This window comes from Sorex araneus, chromosome 2 (genome assembly GCF_027595985.1).
Source record: "Sorex araneus isolate mSorAra2 chromosome 2, mSorAra2.pri, whole genome shotgun sequence".
Lineage (NCBI taxonomy): Eukaryota > Metazoa > Chordata > Mammalia > Eulipotyphla > Soricidae > Sorex > Sorex araneus.
The window spans coordinates 47,039,111-47,057,382 of NC_073303.1; the positions used below are offsets into that span (position 1 = coordinate 47,039,111).

The 18,272-nt window shown below is 44.1% G+C and overlaps 1 protein-coding gene across 2 annotated transcripts in view; it reads right to left on the reverse strand.

The window, feature by feature from the left end:
* Window positions 1-18,272, reverse strand: part of SPTLC1 (serine palmitoyltransferase long chain base subunit 1) — a 65,210-nt gene that overhangs the window by 33,155 nt on the left and 13,783 nt on the right. For both annotated transcript variants that reach the window (XM_055128454.1, XM_055128453.1), the window contains exons 4-6: window positions 11,596-11,689; window positions 10,628-10,700; window positions 3,006-3,138 (exon numbers count right to left, since the gene is read on the reverse strand). In XM_055128454.1, coding sequence (XP_054984429.1) covers window positions 3,006-3,138; window positions 10,628-10,700; window positions 11,596-11,689 — 300 coding nt within the window. The remainder of the gene's footprint in view (window positions 1-3,005; window positions 3,139-10,627; window positions 10,701-11,595; window positions 11,690-18,272) is intronic.

Here is an 18,272-nt window from a genome sequence, read left to right on the forward strand (position 1 = left end):
TTAGAAGTTAACAATCATTTTATGCAACTCATCAAGAGTAGAAAAGGAGGGGACATTTCCAACTGGTTTTTACCAAGTACTAGACTGACTGAGCAAAGCAACATCAAAGAAAAAAGTACCAAAGAAGCAAACATCATTAGTCATTAGGAAAACATAAAACCACAATGAGACAAACTGTATGCCTTTCAGAATGAACAGATTTAAAAAAGAACAGGATGAAGAAACACAAAATAATTCCCTAAAAAAGTGATAACACCTAATGCTTCTCAAATGCTTCTGAAAGTCATGAGAAGCGGGATCCCCTCCATAGCTCAGGCACACGTGACAGCGGAGAGGAGACAACACAGTCCTGGAAGGTGCTGTGGTCTGTGGGCTGATGGTGGCACACGGCCACACAGGGGAGGCTGCTCTACTCTCCCGGAACACTGACTCTATTATCAGGCCCAAATGCTGAGAGGGTGTGCTGGACACCCCTGAGCACAGCTCAGGAGGGGCCAAAAGCACCAACCCTGCCCCCCCAATATAGAATCCCCAAACTCTGAGTCACAGAACTCTTGAGAAATAAAAAGTTCTGTTCGCAGAAACACTGTACAAATGTTCAGAACACTGATGTCCTTGGGGACGAATGGGTCAACAAGCTCCAGCGCATCATCTCAGGAAAGTACTCAACAGCCCAAGGGAGGAACTCTTCACAGAAAGGGCCCATCTGGATGCACACGTGGAGAACGCATGCTGAAGGACCAGTTTCTTCTCCAATGCTGACAGTGTGACCGTGTCTACAGAACCCTGGTGTGACAAACTAGGAAACGGAGAACAGTTTGCCTATGGCTGAGAGTTGTTGACTGCTGTGACACCAATCTTCTCAGTCATAACTATCAGTGGAATATCAGTTGTGACACTAGGTTAACTTTCTGTCAGATGCAGCTACTGAGGAGACTGGGAAAGAATAGGGAGGATATCTGAATGATGCCTCACCAATGCATGGGGATGGATTCATGTGCTGTTTACTACAGATAAATTAACTGTAACTAGTTCATTAGAGAGGTATATATTGATCTAAAAGACAAAAACCTCAAGTCATCACTAAGCTGAGAATTACCACTGGCAAAGCACGATCACAATTTACTAAAAGGAAGAAATGGGGCTTCGACATACTGTCTCTGCCTAATAAACACAACCTACCAGTGTACCGTAAGTGCCGGTTTTTACTTCCAATGTTCCTACCGTCAATGAATTTCAGCAGAGCATTTAAAATTATGTAGGAGAGAATAAGTTGTTAAAAGAATCACTAGACACCGATGTTTAAAGGATATTAACTAGGTGTAATACTTGGAAGTGAATTTAGTCTGCATTTCCTAGCAATGAAATCCAAAGAACAATATCAAATTACTTATCCGACATAGGATGCATACAAGTTCACTCCCAATCATTAACTTTTGTTACTGTAATGACTTTAGAGTGGGTTATTTGTATAAAAGTGATCATGGGTGATAATATCGTTGTTTGTAACTATTTTTTCACTAATACCCTAGGATTTAAATCATTGGTTTTCAGGTTTGTAATAAGACTTACCTATCATTTGATTTCTAAATGATGTTAAAAAAACTATGAAAACATTCACTTTCATGGTCCCGGGAGAAAACACTCTGCCCAGGCCTGAGTGGTGGGAACATGCTGGCAGGGGCTCCAGCCACAGAGGAAAGGCATGGGACCAGCTCAGAAAGGCTGGCTGAAGTCCACTCATCTGGGCCCACCTCAAGCTCCCACCGCCAGCTCCTCTAAACTGCACCAGGACACAGATACAGAGCATTACTGAATGGCAAATGCTGTAGGGAGTACGGGACTGTCCTACATCTAAATGCAGTGAATGAAGATAGGGAGTCAGAAGTAGACAACTCAAGGGTTGAATGCATGTACTGTGACGCATGAATGCATGCGCATGCTTATGTGCCAAGAAGCAACGTGAGGAGCAGTGACCACGACTGGCAGTGTGAGGACCATGTGATCACAGGTCACTAAGCTAATAAACTCTAGTGGAAGATTTTCTCCGAGTTAGCAGGGGTCTTGAGCAGAACTGAGGGGGCGAAGGTTTCCCTGAAGAAGAGACACATGTGCAGATGAGCTGAATGAAGGAGATGAGGAATGATGACAGATGGACAAGCATGTGTAAAGACCTGGTGGTAGGAAGAACAGAGGTGTGTGGAAGGACAGCAGAATCACCTGAGGGAAAGGACATCTAGAACACAGAGCCTGGGTCTTTATTTGAGAACTAAGAATGTTCTTAATACTATTTGAAATCTGCTATGTGAATTTAAACAACTTTTTTGAGGGCATGGTGGAGGACAAGGCATCAAACCCAAGGCCGGAAACATGTGAAGCATCCCAGCTACACCCTTGAGCCCTGGACTTGCCTTTGAAAGATTATTGTGGTTATGGTATTAAAGATGACGAAAAGGGGCTGGAGCGATAGCACAGTGGGTAGGGCGTTTGCCTTGCACGCGGCCGACCCGGGTTCGAATCCCAGCATCCCATATGGTCCCCCGAGCACCGCCAGGAGTAATTCCTGAGTGCAGAGCCAGGAGTAACTCCTGTGCATCGCCAGGTGTGACCCAAAAACAAACAAACAAACAAACAAACAAACAAAAATAAAGACGACGACAAGAGAAAACTAAAATAAAAGTGAACTCAATAGCCTGCTGGAAGAGGCAGGCAGATGGCAGATCCTGCCTGGCTCAATCTGGCTCCTCGGCACTAATAAATAAAATGACAACAGTAGAGAACTGACTGGCGACACCTGTATGCATTCTTCCTGTGAAGGCCTCACAGAATCTACAGAATTACCTGGCTGGGACAACTGTGCATTTCTTGAAAAAGAAACATTAAAAAATTAAAAAAAAAAAATCAATGGTGTCTCAGGCAGATAGTCTCTAAGAAAAGCATTCTCTATGGGAGCCAGCATTATTTCCAAGAGTTCTGATGAAGAAGGAAGGTGGAAAGGAACTCACACAAACACAATGTCCCCTCTCTTGGAGTAGGCGGGAATAGCACTGGCAATGGTGGCGAATCCGTATGAGTAGATGATGGCTTCTTCTGTCTTCATGAATTTGGCTAGGCGGTCCTCCAAATCCAAGTGCACATCTATGTCAACAGAAAGTTAAAACGGTTCAACTGTCTAACAGTTTCTCTTCTAATAAAGAGTGAAAATAACAAAAACTGCAGCTTAATTTATTAAGCTTTCACTTTATGACTAAAATAACTGTTCCACAGTTCGGAATAACTAAGCAACTTATTGAGATCATTCTAGGTCAAAACAACTTCTAAAATTTTCGAACTAAATGGGCTCTTCTGTTATGGGGCAGCTCTGACTGTGGATTTTGCTTTCTTATCACTCCACTGAAAGAGATCAAGACTGAGTCATAGTCCCTGCTGTATCCTCCCTCAACCCACACTGTGGCTCAGTCAGATATGACATCCGATCATTAATGCCTCAGAGTCATTTTCGCAGAAGAGACCAAACCAGAGAGTCAGGCAACTATTCAACACCTTGTCTTAGGAAAGATGAGAGAAAGGAAGAGTCGTGTATTAAGCATTGTGCACATACTGTCAAAACAGATGAAATGACAGCCCGAGTCAGCTAGCATCCCCTCTGCAGGATAAGCTTCTGCCTGAATTTCTTCTAAGTGGTCCAGGAAACGAAAATACACAGCACAAAGAGGTCCCATTTCAGAAGAGGCATAAAAACTTGATGGAACAATGGGTTAAGTTTGAATTATGGGCCATTTCCCCCATGCCCCCCACCCCAGTACACTGAGGTACTTAGTCTCCCTCTTTCCCAGGCTTAGTAGTGAAGCTGCAGGCCTGGGACAGAGGAGCCAGCACCAGGTAGGAAAGCAGTCCGCCAGGTGGCTCTGAGCAGGAAACTTCAGAAAAGGGAGGGTGGCACTCCCAGGAGAAAAGCACATGGTGCTACTACCATAGAAGAGGCTGGAGAACTAGATTCCAAGGTCTGGTATCAAAACCTGAGGCCTCCCTGGGCAGTGCTGTGGAGTGGGACCACAGAGCAGAACTCAGCCCTCCTGCCTAACAGCGCTTGGCCATTGGCACCTGGGGACCCTCCAGGGCCACACTCAGAGATGCTGGGGGTAGCAAAAGCTTCTTGTGCATGGAACGGAACGTGGATAGCCTACATGACACTTTTACAGCATGTCTAGCACAGGAGAACTCAGAAGCAGCCACAGGAATGATGGGGTCAGACCCCAGTCCGGCCTTGCCGTGAGAGACGAATGACATGAGAGGTAGTGGACGCAGAGTGAGAGTGTGGAGAGGGCGCCCGCAGCCACCGGGGGGACTCTGCAGCCCTACAGGAAGGTTGGCAGAGCTGAGGCAGCAGCAGTGTCCACCAGCCTGTGGGCGGGCACAGTCCCAGGCCCATACTCAGCACCCGGAGCAGGTAGGACAGCCCCGAATCCCTTTAGGGACCGACAGTCTCCACCTGCAGACACTCCTCACATGTTGAGGAGTGGGGAGGGCTGAGACACCAGAGACGGCTTTCTCCCCTCAGAGCTGGACCCTAACTCAAGAGCTCCATAGAAAGGGATCAAGACCCAGCGACCCTCAGGGATGAGGTGTCTGCTGCTGTCAGGGTGGGTGTGGAACAGCATCAGCATAACTGCAACTCCTGCGAGCTCCTGAACAGAGACCACAATCATAGTGAGGCTCATTCCCCATGAGGCTCATGAGACTCTGAAAGCTGTGACCAAGAAGGAGGATCAAAAATACTCATGGCTGGAGAGATAGGACAGTTACAGCATTTGCCTTGCGCACAGCTGACCTGGGTTCGATCCTGGTCGTCCCATATGGTGCTCCGAGCACCCCCAGCAGCAATTCCTAAGTGAAAAGCTAAGAGTACTCCCTGAGTACTGCCTGGTGTGACTCAAAGAGCAAAAAATGAACAAAAGACAGGTGGGGTGGGGGATGGGGTGCACTACAATTCTTCTCAGAGATTCACTGAACGTGCAGATTCTCCTCCTATCACCTGACCGTATATGGTGCTACAGCTTAGAGAAGACTGTGCCAGCTGATTCCAGACTACCTGAGCCCAAGCTACAACTTGATCTCTTGGACCAATGCTTCTGGGCCGTCATGCACAACCATAGCACACCAGCAGCCACTTCTGACTGAATGTACATGGCATGAGACTGTGAGTCAAGAGTGTGTGATGCAGGACATGGCTGTCCAAACCAGGATTTCCCAACGTGGGCAACACTGCCCCCTGGGGGCACTGGGACAATCTGGGAGGCAGCAGTAGCTGTGGGTACATATGTGTGGGCGGAGAGGGGTGCTTTAGCTTATTTACTTAAAGAAGGGAGTTTCTAGGGGTATACCTAATAAATTCATTTTCTGAAAATGGGGTGGTAGGTCAAATAAGTACTCCTTATTTGTGAGTAAATAGAACATTTTGAATCTTTACAGAAAGTGAAACCAACTGAAGCTCACTTTATTTACAGACTTTTTTTTGAGGGGGTGCTGCCTCCTACGCCACACACACATCAAGTATTTTATTTCCATCACCATGTGCTAGTTAGAGTCATTTTAGAAAACTGACACTCTTACTGTATCATTAAACAAACATGGAACTTCACAATAACCAAGTCTAGAGATTTTAATAGTTGTCTATGCCTCAGACCTACGGTGTCACCGAGTCCTTCTTCAGTGTCCTGGGAATTACTCCACCCCCAAGTGCCTGCAGTTTTCTCCAAGATGCTGCCAGTAAAAAAGTTTTAGGCAAAATCTGGCAAGTAAGAGGAAGCAGCGAAGCAGCAGGAAGCTAACACTGCACGCAAAGCTGCAAACAGCCGACTAGGCCGTGCCTTCCTCACGGGCGCGCTGAGGGACCTGCTGTCCTCACCGCCATCTCTCACTGCTGTAGGAAAGCAGCTCTGAGGCAGGCCACCCTGTCAAATGATCGCACTTTCTCTACCCTGAGTGTATCTCTCCCCTGCCCCCCACCCCACCTCCGGCCTTCGAAAATTAGCCAAAGAAGACCCAAGCCACGTGGAGCTGCGCTCATTCAAGAGTTTTTATTTCTCAAAGGAAAGTATGCTACTGGGACAAGCTAACCAAAAAGGCTCAGATCCTTCCGCAGCTCTAAAGGACTTCTTGGATTGCTGATATGACAACATAAGCTTTGCTTTTTTCACAGTTTTAAAGCTAGCAAGCTACCCACATGCTAAAAACTGGCACATCTATGCCTTATAGCTTTTTTTTTTGGTGGGGGGAAGTGAAGCAAAATAGTTTTGTTCAAAGAAATTAACTTAGAGAGTGAAGGGAGAGAAAAGTGTGTGTTTCAGAGAGAACACAGGCTTCTCTAGGAGGGAACAGCCTAGGCCTAGTGGTCTGAAGTGTCAGTGGCTTACTGGTTCTCGCTAAGTCCACGAGCCTGGGAAGAAAGGCTTTCTCTTCCTCCGGCGACCTGGTCTCTGCTGCTGCCGTGCTGCAGAGCCGGTTTTGCGGTGAGTGACTGTGGATGCTGCAGGACTTCTCGTGATGTTACAACAGCCACTCTGCACTGTGAAGACATGCGCACTCCAAGGGCGGGGAGCGGCACACCCGAGGCCTGTCTCGGATTCCTGTTCTTCTACTCTGCTGTGTGGGAGCTATTATTGCACTAACTGGTGCCACAGATGTGCCTTCTTTGATTTACTTCCCCAATTCTACAAACGGAGAGAAAAACTGGGGAGGAAGGCGGTGGAAGGTCCTGTCTCTGCCCAGCACTCACTGCCCTTTTGGGAGTCTGCTGCTTAGGAAGGATGTGATGCAGGCCAGGCCTGGCCAGGGAGACCATCTCAGGGGTTCAGAGGTGGACCTCCTCAGTACAGGTATGGCCCTGTCAGGCCTCTCTGGCAAACAGGTAGCAGTGTCTCTGGATCAAAGGATTAGTAGGAGCTAGAAAAAAAACTCAAAAAACTCCAAGAGAACAAAGATGCTGCCTGTCAAAGAAAACAGGATTTCAGAAACTGAGAAGTTTTTTCTTTTAAAAAGGAAAAACTGGGGCTCCAGTGACAGTATAGTGGATAGGGCACTTGCCTTGCATGTTGCTGACCTGAGTTCAATCCCTGGCATCCCTTATAGTTCCGAGTGCTGCCAGGTGATCCCGAGCACAAAGCCAGGAGTTACCCCTGAGTATCTACAAGTGTGGCCCCAAACAAAACAAAATAAACAAAAAGGAAACAATTATACTCTTTCTAGCTACAGTACCAAAACCCTGAAAATTTAAGGACAATTTTGTAATCAGTTTTTCCTCATTTTCCTAACATGGTTCCTTATTCTGGTAATTTGATGCTCTAACACCATAATCATAGCCTCTTATTCTGCTTTTCTGGATTCTGAAGGACTGAAGTATTCAACTTTAGAGCAACTGAAACATAATCAACCATCAACATTTTCTCCCAAGGCTTCTGTTTTTGTGATTTATTTTTGAAACATGGACAATTTTAATTAAAAGTCCAAATAAACACACATTCCTTAGAACATGAATACAGCGCCAAAGTTAGGCTTTTCAAATGTCTTCACAAGCACTATCTTTTTTTTTTTCTTTTTGGGTCACACCCGGTGATGCACAGGGGTTACTCCTGGCTCTGCACTCAGGAATTACCCCTGGCCGTGCTCAGGGGACCATATGGGATGCTGGAATTCGAACCCGGGTCGGCCTCGTGCAAGGCAAACGCCCTACCCGCTATGCTATTGCTCCAGCCCCTCAAGCACTATCTTCATGGGATTCTTGGCAGAATGGCCCGTTCCCGTTCGATCCTTGTGAAAACTATGCCCCATGATGGTTCAGTCCCTGCCCATAAAGCTGACCAGCTGCCGGGAGAGTGAGCCCAGTCCCACTGCCCAGCCTCTCGGAGACAGATGAACGGAATGAATTAGCTACTGCTCTATTTCCTTTTGCTACCATCTAATGTAACTCCTCGAATGTGTTAATTAGGAAGCCTACTCTATTTCTTCATTGGGGACAGGTCTCCCAAGCAGGAGGCCTGGGGAGTCCCCCTGGTAATTCTTCACCAGTTGGGATGGTGGTTTTTCTTTCTGTTTGTTTGGGCTATACCCAGTAGAGCTCAAGGCTCATTCCTGGCTTTGCACTCAGGAATCACTCCTGGTGAGTTCAGGGATCATATGGGATGCCGGGGATCAAACCTGGGTCAGGCGTGAGCAAGGCAAGTGCCCTATTCTCTGTAATATCTCTATGGCTCTGGACTGGTAGTTTAATGTGAAGGACTTACGCTCAGGCCCTGTGGGGCAAAGGGTTACCTGCGCTGCCCAGAGCTATTTAACCCTGTGCTATTTCTCTGGCCTCTCCTTTTGTTTTCTTAGTGGGCAACACCTGATCCCGGCAGTGTTTGAGGGATAATGCAACATGGAGACCTGAGTCACAGGCCCTAGCATGCAACATGTGTGTTCCAGCCTGCTTAGCTCTCTCTCTGACCAATAAGGATTCACATTCACACCAGAGAAGTTCCAGTGTGATACAAGAGTAATCTTTTCATTCTTGAAAAATGTCTGAGTATACTACTTCAGGGATGCAGGTGAGGATGGGATCAGGCACAAAATGTAAACTATTTTTTTACATTTGGTGGGCCCCAGAGAGAGAGATCGATTGATTAAGATCAAGGTCTTAATTAAGATTAAAGTCTCAGACTAACCTCTTCATGAATATATACAAAACTTCACAAAAAGAAAGGGCTCCCACTTGCTCTACTCTTCCAGAAGCATATATTCAGAATAAATGAACTACAGGAGCCCCGTCAGAGATTTAACTTGATTAACCACAACCTTTGTCAAGATATCAGCCTGGACTTCAGCTATAGCCGGGAAAGGGTGACCCAGCACAGAGGGGTCAGCAGATCTGCATGTTCTTCATTCAGACTGTGAGAAACACACACCTAGGAAACTAGACCCAATTTGAATTTTAAACACACTCCGACAGCAGAGACAGAGCTTGTGTCTAACATTTCTGTAAGAAACAGAGGAGACAGGAGGACGAAAATGGCTTGTAATGCTGATAAAATCCCTGAAAGAACTGCTAAGGGAGCTGTCTCCCATGCGGGGATGGGCCAGTGACTTCTTTCTCTCTTTGATGTTCTGAAGTGTGTATACTAAACTAGATCCCCCAATCAAGATTAGCAATTAAATCTCAGTTATTAACCTACACACTATGTTGGAGCACAACAGTGGACAATTTTATCTCCAAAGTTGCAAAAAAGCAGGTTTTGAAAATCTGAAGTGTTTTCTCCACAACCTGATTAGCAATGAATCTCTCACCTATTTTCTCAGATTAACTCCAAAGCAGGTGCTTCGGCCATACACGCAAATAAAATCCACTAGAAAGGCTTTTTAGAAAACTTTTTTTTTTTTCCCCAAGCAAGCAGATCACAGGAAGCCTTGCTAATCACACAACAAGCATAAAAAAGGCTTTTCTTGGTTTCCAATACATATGGAGAAAATCATCCCCTATCAATAAAACCCAGTCAACCACGTCTGCAAGAAACCAAGGGACAGAGTCACTTGGGCTAAAATTAAGGAGCTATGGGTCTATAACAAATCAGTCACCCTCTCTGAGCTCTTTTCTGAATAGCTGGGATGTTGAAGTCACGCTTTTTCTTTCCATCTGTAAGACTTTTGGACACTATTGTTTCTAACAGAAATGACTGAACTATGAGCTAGGATCAAGCTGTTCCTTTAAAGTAAAAATCTTAACTGTTAAAGTGAAAGGATAAAGGGAGCCCAACATAGAACCAGCTATGGCAATGAGCCTAGAAGACAGAAGAAAAGTCTGAGTTTATTTTCTCATGCTCTGGGCACCTTGTCACTACAGGAGTGCTATATCCAGTCAATAGTCAGGTAACAATTACTTAAGACACATGTGGACTTTCCAAAAGCAAAAAGTAACATACATTTCACAAACCCCATAAAAGCAAGAGCTTTCCACCATGGCTCTAAGGTGGGGTTCCAGGACCTTGCAATCCCCTGTACTGATTCAGCTTGGCTGGGGCAAGGCACGCACTAAAGAACGAAGCATCATCTTGACTGCAGAAAGAGAGAAACAGAGTCTCTCAAGACCTACCGGACACGGCTGCCATTCTTCCTGGCCAGCACAAGGTGATAATCCACCAGAGTGCCCACGCGGCCTTCCCAGTGTCCATCCAGCTCAAAGCTTCCTCACAGAGTGTGGTCTGGAAGACCAGTGACTCCAGCTCCAAGCCTCCTGTACTGACCACGTAGGCCAGGACCACGGCTGGAGATGGGGCCCAGCACAGCCGCAGGCAGAGCAACTCACAACAGAGCACTGCACCTTGGGACTGGCAACCATGTCTTTCAGGCTGCATTTGCCACAGCAGCTCAGACTCTACTCTCTGGGAGAAGTCCCCGAGTCCCCCCTGCCACAGCTGGCACTCAACCCCAGACTAACAAATGCATCTCCCATACAAACTGAGCACATTCAAGAAATCAGGTAAGAAGCATCACACAGTAGTCAGACTACAGCTGGCTAAGGGTCATTTCCAGAGAGAAGTGAGAGAATTAAAATTCTGGAAAGCAGTAGACTGAACAGAAGGTGCTAGAAACATACCAAATGTGCCATAGAATCCTCTAGGTCCGCACGTCCCCACGCCATACTTCTTTAGAGATGTCAAAGCAGCTGCCTGTGTGGAAATTTAGAAAAAAATGTTTTTAAAATTCATCTTTAAGACTTTGAAACTGACCTTATTATTTATACACAGCTCCTTCCTCTCCATCTCCTTCACTTCTCATTCTTTCTTAGAATTAAGACATCCATAAAAGAGGGCATAAAGAAAGGCAGGAAAGATGGTAAATTACAGGTGCACAGACTTAAGCCATGGAAGAGTTTCAGTTCAAGCCTTAAGCCCTGGGAAACTCAATTCCTGTCCATACATGTATTTCCATGTGTGTGGGCATGTCTTTGCTCAGAAATGTGTAGATGCCCTAGGCCCACAGGGACTGCTGCAATTTCCTTGACACAGCTCAGACTATCATCCATACAGCTCACTGGCTGGCACCCAAAACTGAGCCACAAGAGACTATTACCACCCTGTGCTGAAACACAGATGACACCTGTGTCAGAGGAACAAAGGCCAAAGAGTCTATAGCTGTCTCTTTTTCACTGTCTAACTGTTACAGCTGAGATCATGCTTACCAGTGCTAAGGAGTATGATCCTACGTACAGTTACATGCCTCACCACCCAAAGTGCCCAAGACTCTCCCCAATGTCTTTGTTACTCTTAAGCCTCCTCTTCCACCCTGCTCATTGCTCTGAGTTTTGTAAAAGGGTTTGTCATTGTTTGATACTATCTATTCCTCTGATATATTTTCCTGTATGTCAGAGATAAATGAGGCCATTCGGTATTTGTCCTCTAACTTATTTTGCTTACACGATGCTGTCCAGTTCCATCCAAGGAACAGTGAACTGCAAGATTCCGTCTTTTCTTACAGTGGCCCAGTGTTACTAGGTGTGTATACCACAACTTTTGTACCCATTTACCTATCACTGTGTATCTTTTCAACACATGTGATACTTACCTTGACCCTAGGGTTATCCAACAATCCAAGAAAATTAAATGAGGCAAAGTTCACACACTTTTTTCCATTCACCACAATATTGTGACTTGGAGGCCTAGGAAAAGACACAAGAGTGCACACTTCAGCAGTTGGGGCAAACTGGCTCAAAGAATGGGAGACAATATTCCAAGCAAATGACTTCATTAAAAAGGCTGGCGGACACACTTGGCTCATACAGCATAAACTTCAGGGTTTCATTTGTTTTGTTTTGTTTTTTAAAAAGAGCACAGGGATGGTCATTTCTTTTTCTTTTTCTTTTTTTTTTTGCTTTTTGGGGTCACATCTGGTGACGCACAGGGGTTATTCTTGGCTCTGCACTCAGGAATTACCCCTGGCGGTGCTCAGGGGACCATATGGGATGCTGGGAATCGAACCTGGGTCGGCCGCGTGCAAGGCAAACGCCCTACCCGCTGTGCTATCACTCCAGCCCGAGGGATGGTCATTTCTTAATGATCTGGAGATATACTCATAAGGAAGAACTCACACTCCTAAACGTTTATGCAACTAAGAGACTGAAGACACTGAGAGCAACAATAGTAGTAAGACTTCAACACTGCTTTTTCCACCTTTAGATAGATCAACTAGACTAAAACTCAGCAGAAACTCGCATTAAAGGATGACATGGCATGGAAAAAACTGATTTAGCAGACATATACAGGGCTCTTCATCACCCAATGTTAAATAAACATTTTTCTCCAGTGCACCTTCGGACATTCTCCTAAACAGACCATATGCTGAATCACAAAACATACCTTCATAAAATCAAAAGGACAGAAATTTTTATCAAATATTCTCTCAGAAAATGAATCACTGTATCACTGTCATCCCTTTGCTCATCGAGATCTGCTCGAGCGGGCACCAGCAATGTCTCCACTGTGAGACTTGTTACTGTTTTTGACATATCAAATATGCCACAGGCAGCTTGCCAGCCTTTGCTGTGGGGGCCTCAAGGCAGAAAATAAATGATAACTTGAAAATGGAAGTCAGAGAAATAGGGAAAGAAACCTCAAACACTTGGAAAACAACCCACTACTAACAACTACTACAATCAAAAAAAGTATGAGAGGAAGTCACAAGGTTCTTGGAAACAAGAATGAAGACACAAGCGACCAGAACATAGAGAACACAGGAAAAGCAGTGTTAACAGGAAACTTATAGTAGAAACACAACATGGAGTTATACTTCACCACTAAAGTCATCAAGTATGTTCAGTTGAAAGGAAGGGCCCACACAAATATACAGCTTATCAACTGAAAAATACTAGCAAAACCAAACATAAAGAAGGAAATAATAAAACTTAGAAATTAATGAGATGGAAACTAAAAACCAAAACAGAAAGGAAAGGGGAGACACCACAGCAGATACTACAGAAATTCAAAGTATCATCAAGGATTAGTTTGAAAATCTTTAAGCCACAAAATGGGATAAACTAACTGAACAAACTACTACTGAGGAAACTGAAATGGTAACAAACAAAACCTCAAAACCAAAAAAACCCCAGGCCCAGATGGGTTCATGAGTGTGTCCTTCCAAACCTTTAAAGATCTATTGCCAATCCTTTTCAGGTTCCCCCAGTAATTTGAAGGAACAGGAATCCCCCCAAATAGCTTCTATGAGACAACCATTACCCTGATACCAAAAGCAGATAGAAACATCACAGAAAAGTCAAACTACAGACCCATATCCCTCATAAACATAGTTGAAAAAATCCTCAACAAAATGCTAGCAAAGCGAATCCAATAACGACCAAGTAGGATTCATCCTGGGAATGAAAGGATGGTTCAATGTATGCGAGTCAACCAACATAAGACACAGTATCAATGTAAGGAAAGATTTTAAAAATCATATGATCATATCAATAGATGCAGAGAAAGTCTTCAACAAGATCCAATGCAAATTAGAGCCAATAAAATGGGAGTTGAAGGAGCTTTCCTCAAAACAGTCATTTACCACAAGCAAATGTACTCAACGATGAAAAATTGAAAGCTTTCCCTCTAAGATAAAGCACAAGACAAGGTTGCCCACACTTAACCACTACAATTCAGTATAGTACTTTAAGTCCTTGCCATAGCAATTAGGCAAGAAAGAAATATTAAGGGTGCCCAAACTAGAAAAGAGTAAGTCAAATTCTATTTGTAGAGGACAAGAAACCACACTAGAAAAACCTTAAAAATGTCACAAAAACTCTCTTAGAAAAAAATACACTTGTACAGTGAAGTGGCAGGCTGCAAAATCAATATGCATTATTGCATACTGCAAAATCAATATTCATTACTTTTTAATGAAAATAATGAAGTGAAAGACACATTTTTTAAAACTTTCAAATCGTGCTTGAGAAAATCAGAAACATAAAGCTGTAGTTATCTAAACAGTGTGATGCTGGAATAAGGACAAATCCTCAAACCAATGAACAGAACTCAGAGTCTAGAGACAGATTCCCAGGTATAAGGATAATTAATCTTCCATAATGAAACAAGTAGTATTAAGTGGAATAAGTCTCTTCAACAAATGGTGTTAAGATAACTGGTTGGTTACAGGCAAAAAAAAAAAAAAAAAAAAAAGGAATGCAGAACCCTAAATCATACACAAAAGTCAAATCAAAATAGATTTAAGCTCTCAATATCAGACCTGAATCCATAAATTATATCAAGGGAAATATAGCTGAACACTCCATGACAGTGAAACAAGAGCTATCTTCAATGAGTCAAAGCCAGTGGCCAAGCAAAAATAAACAAATGGGACTGCATTAAACTAAGAAGCTTCGGTACCACAAAAGAAATGAAGACCAGAAAGAAAGACACCTCATATAGTGGGAGAGGATTTTGGCCCACCACTCATCAGAGGGTTAATATTAAAGATATTTTTAAAGTATTGGTAGAACTTTATAAGAGAAAAACAACAAATCCCATCAAAAAACGGGAGAACGTAGGGGGAGAGATGAAGAGAAACCTTCTCAAAGAAGACATACAGATGGCCAAGAGATATACCAAAAACCATTTTGTATTAGTTATCACTAAGGAAATGCACACTGAAGCAAGGATGAGCTACTACCTCACACCACTGAGACTGGCACACACCACAAAGAACACAACCATCAGTGTTAGTGTAGATATGGGAGAAAGGAACCCTCGTTCACTGCCAGTGGGAATGTTCACTGGTCCAGCCTTTCTGGAAAATGATATGGACACTCCTCAAAACACTAAGAATCAAACTTTCATATGACACAGCAATTCCATTTCTGGACATCAACCTCAAGAGTCCCAAATATCTATTCCAAAAAGACAGTCCTATGCTCATTGTATCACTGCAAAATAGCCAAAAATCTGGAAAAAATGCAGCGTCTAAGAATAGATGACTAGATGGAAAAACAAAAGATGGCTGTACATGTATATATGATACATATACACAACAGAATATTACTCAGCTATAAGAAAAAATAAAATTGTGCAATTTTCTGCTACATGGATAGACGTGGGACATAATTAAACAAAGTAGGGGAATAACAAAAACCCAAAAGAAACGGAGAACTGATCTTCAGTAGGAAGTTTACCACAGTGAAGGGAACTAGGATGGGTGGGCTCATGGGACATAAGCGAGGGTATGGAGGGGACGGCAGGTGAGGGTGTGGCGGGGGCAGGTGATGGTGTGGGAGGAAGACAAGTGAGGGTATGAGGAGATACTGTTAAGCATGAAGCCCTAGTATTAACAGTATTATGATCCACAGTGCCTATAATAAAATTAAAGAAAAAGTAAAATTACATAGCAGTATATGAAAAATTAGATAGCTGGCCATTAATCTTAGTCTTAATAGGTTACTGTGACCTGCTGAAGTAAAAAAGGAATATGAGCTAGAATTTAAAGATGGATAAATGGCACACCTTTGCTTCGGTTTTGAATAACTGCTTAAAAATGAAGTAGCTAAATCAAATACCTGGGCTGGGGTGGGCAAGCGGTTGGGTAGAGTCTGTAGCAAGACAAAAGGAGAGGAAATTTTACAAAACCAAGAGCAGAGGCAGAGTAAGTTGCCATCTTTCCTAGTTAAAAGTTATCAACAGGAAACGGCTACAGGAATCGACGGTGTTCCTGACCCATGGTTGATGCAGGAACGCTGTTCCACTGGAGGGGAGGGCAGGCACACAGGACCAGGAACAGTGGAGGAGCTCTTCCTACAGGCACGCTCTAAAACACTCCTGAGCTACCGACAGGCGCTCAGGTCAATTTCTGTTTCAGCCATCAAGTTTTTGTCTTTCAGGCCCAGGCCCAGGTGCTCAGGGACCCAGAATGCAGCATGCATGGTAAATGCCTTATCTGGGGCCTGAGCATGCTTACTTCGGCCAACAGGAATCGAATGGAACAGCAAATACCAGGAGGCAAGGCACGGGGCAAGAGGAAGGACAGCAGCGCATTCTGGTGATAAGCTAGCACCATGAAACAGCAACATGTCTGCCTGGCGGCTCCATAAATGCTCTGCAAGCAGGAAAGAATCAAGGAAACTGCTGACACTGGTCTTAGAAAACAACTTGTTTTTCCTAATAGTAACCAAGGATGCTGAGAAACCAGGGGATGAAAAGAATGACTACTTGTAGATTGTAGATTGAGTGACAGCACAGTGGGTAGGGGACCTGGGTTCCATCCCCAGCAACCTATATGGTCCCCTGGGCACCACCAGAAGTAATCCCTGAGTGCAGAGCCGGGAGTAGGCCCCGAGTACTCAGGTGTGGCCTCCAAGCCAAACTAAACAAAAAAGCCACTTGCAGTAAATTCTCCAAAGCCAATTCATTCATAGGGAAGGCAAGAAGATCAGTGAGAAGCTGGGTGGCCAATGAGCCAGCATCGGCCAGCACCAAGCGAACAGGGCAAGAAAGACGCCCTCCTCAGGGAGACTGGCTTCATAAACACCCGGTGAGAAGAGGCGCTCTTCGGCTCTCTTCCTTCCTCCAGTCGCAGTTTCAGGGGCTCTCCTCTTTACCCACTGTGCTTCTGAATGTATCTTGTCTTTCACTTTCTACTTTTCGAGCTGTGATTAAGGGCTAACACCTCCCTGCTGGCAACTCACAAAGAACAGGACACCCCAACACCGTGTAGACGAGGGCGTACTGAGGGTCTGCTGTGAGAGATGGGTTGCTTTAACGGAACTGCAGCAAGCGCACCAGCCAGACTATCCAGAATACCCAGGAGTCCTGCCATGGGCAGTGAGTGTCCAAGACCTGGAAAGAGAGCTGGAGGAACCTGGTTTCTATCCAGGGCCTGAGGCAGGAAGGACAATTTCCCCCACGTAAGGGCAGACACAGTAGCCCAAGAAGGCTAACAGCAGGAAGTCATGCTGCGCAACTAACACAGAAATCCTAGATCATAGGACCCTCGAGGGTTCCTCGGGGAAGCAAATAAACCTACTTAGGAAGACTTCCCCACAGTTGGATCCTAAGAGGACTTGAAGGAAAGAGACCAAAATCCTGGGGCTGGAGAGACAATACAGGGGTGAGGGTGTCTGCCTTGAATGCGCTGATCCTGGGAATGCATAGACCCACTTGAGGGAAGGAAGGTAGGTGAGGGAGGGGGAAGGAAGTCTTCCAACAAATGGTGCTGGGAAATCTGGATAGCCACAAGCAAAGGAATGAAACAGGATAACCATCTCAGACCATGCACAAAGAGTTAACTCAAAATGGGTTAAAGACTTGGATGATAGACATGAATCCATAAAATATATTAAAGGCAAAACACACCGTGATATTAGTTTTAGTGATCTTGAGAACAGATTCCAAAGACATAGAAAACAATATTATAAAAATGGGAATACACTTAGGGGAAGGAAAAAAAACAGCTTTGCACAGAAAAGCAAATGATCACTAAAACAAAAACAAATTGACATTTTACAGAATGAAGAAAACATTCTCATACCATCTACCTAATCAAGGGTTAACATCTATACATACATAAAGATATAAATATCTATCTATAAAACTTAAGAACAAAAAACCAAATAACCCCATCCAAAAAAATGTGATGAGCTAAACATAAACTTTTCCAAAGAAGAAATACAGATGGCAAATGGCATAGTGAAAAATATTCAACATCACGGATTATCAGGGAAATGCAAATCAAAATGAAAATGAGTACCGCACACCAGTGAGAATGACCTGTATCAAAAAGACAAAAAATGACAAGTGTGAGATGAGAAAAAGAAACTCTTATTCATCTCACCTTTGATGGAAACCTATGCAAAACAGTATGATGATCTCTCAAAGAATTAAAAATAGAAGTACCACATGATGCCAAAGTTTGACTCCTATTTTATCTATCCCAAGAACACAGAAGCTCTAGTTTGCAAAGTATGTGTGTACTTATGTTCATTAAGTGAAGTAAGGAGAATGACATCTACTGGATAAACTTACTCATATGTGTTATAAAAAGCAAGCAAGGGAAGAGATAACATCCAGCAAAAATAAATTGCTAGATCCTGGCCACAGAACAAAGGTGACAGCAGGCAAGGGGCACAGGCTGGGTGCAAGGGAGCAGCTGAAAAGTAAGGTGGTTGATGACTGGATAAAGAAACTATGGTACATCATCTACACAATGGAATACTATGTAGCGGTTAGGAGAGATGAAGTTATGAAATTTGCTTGTAAATGGATAAACAT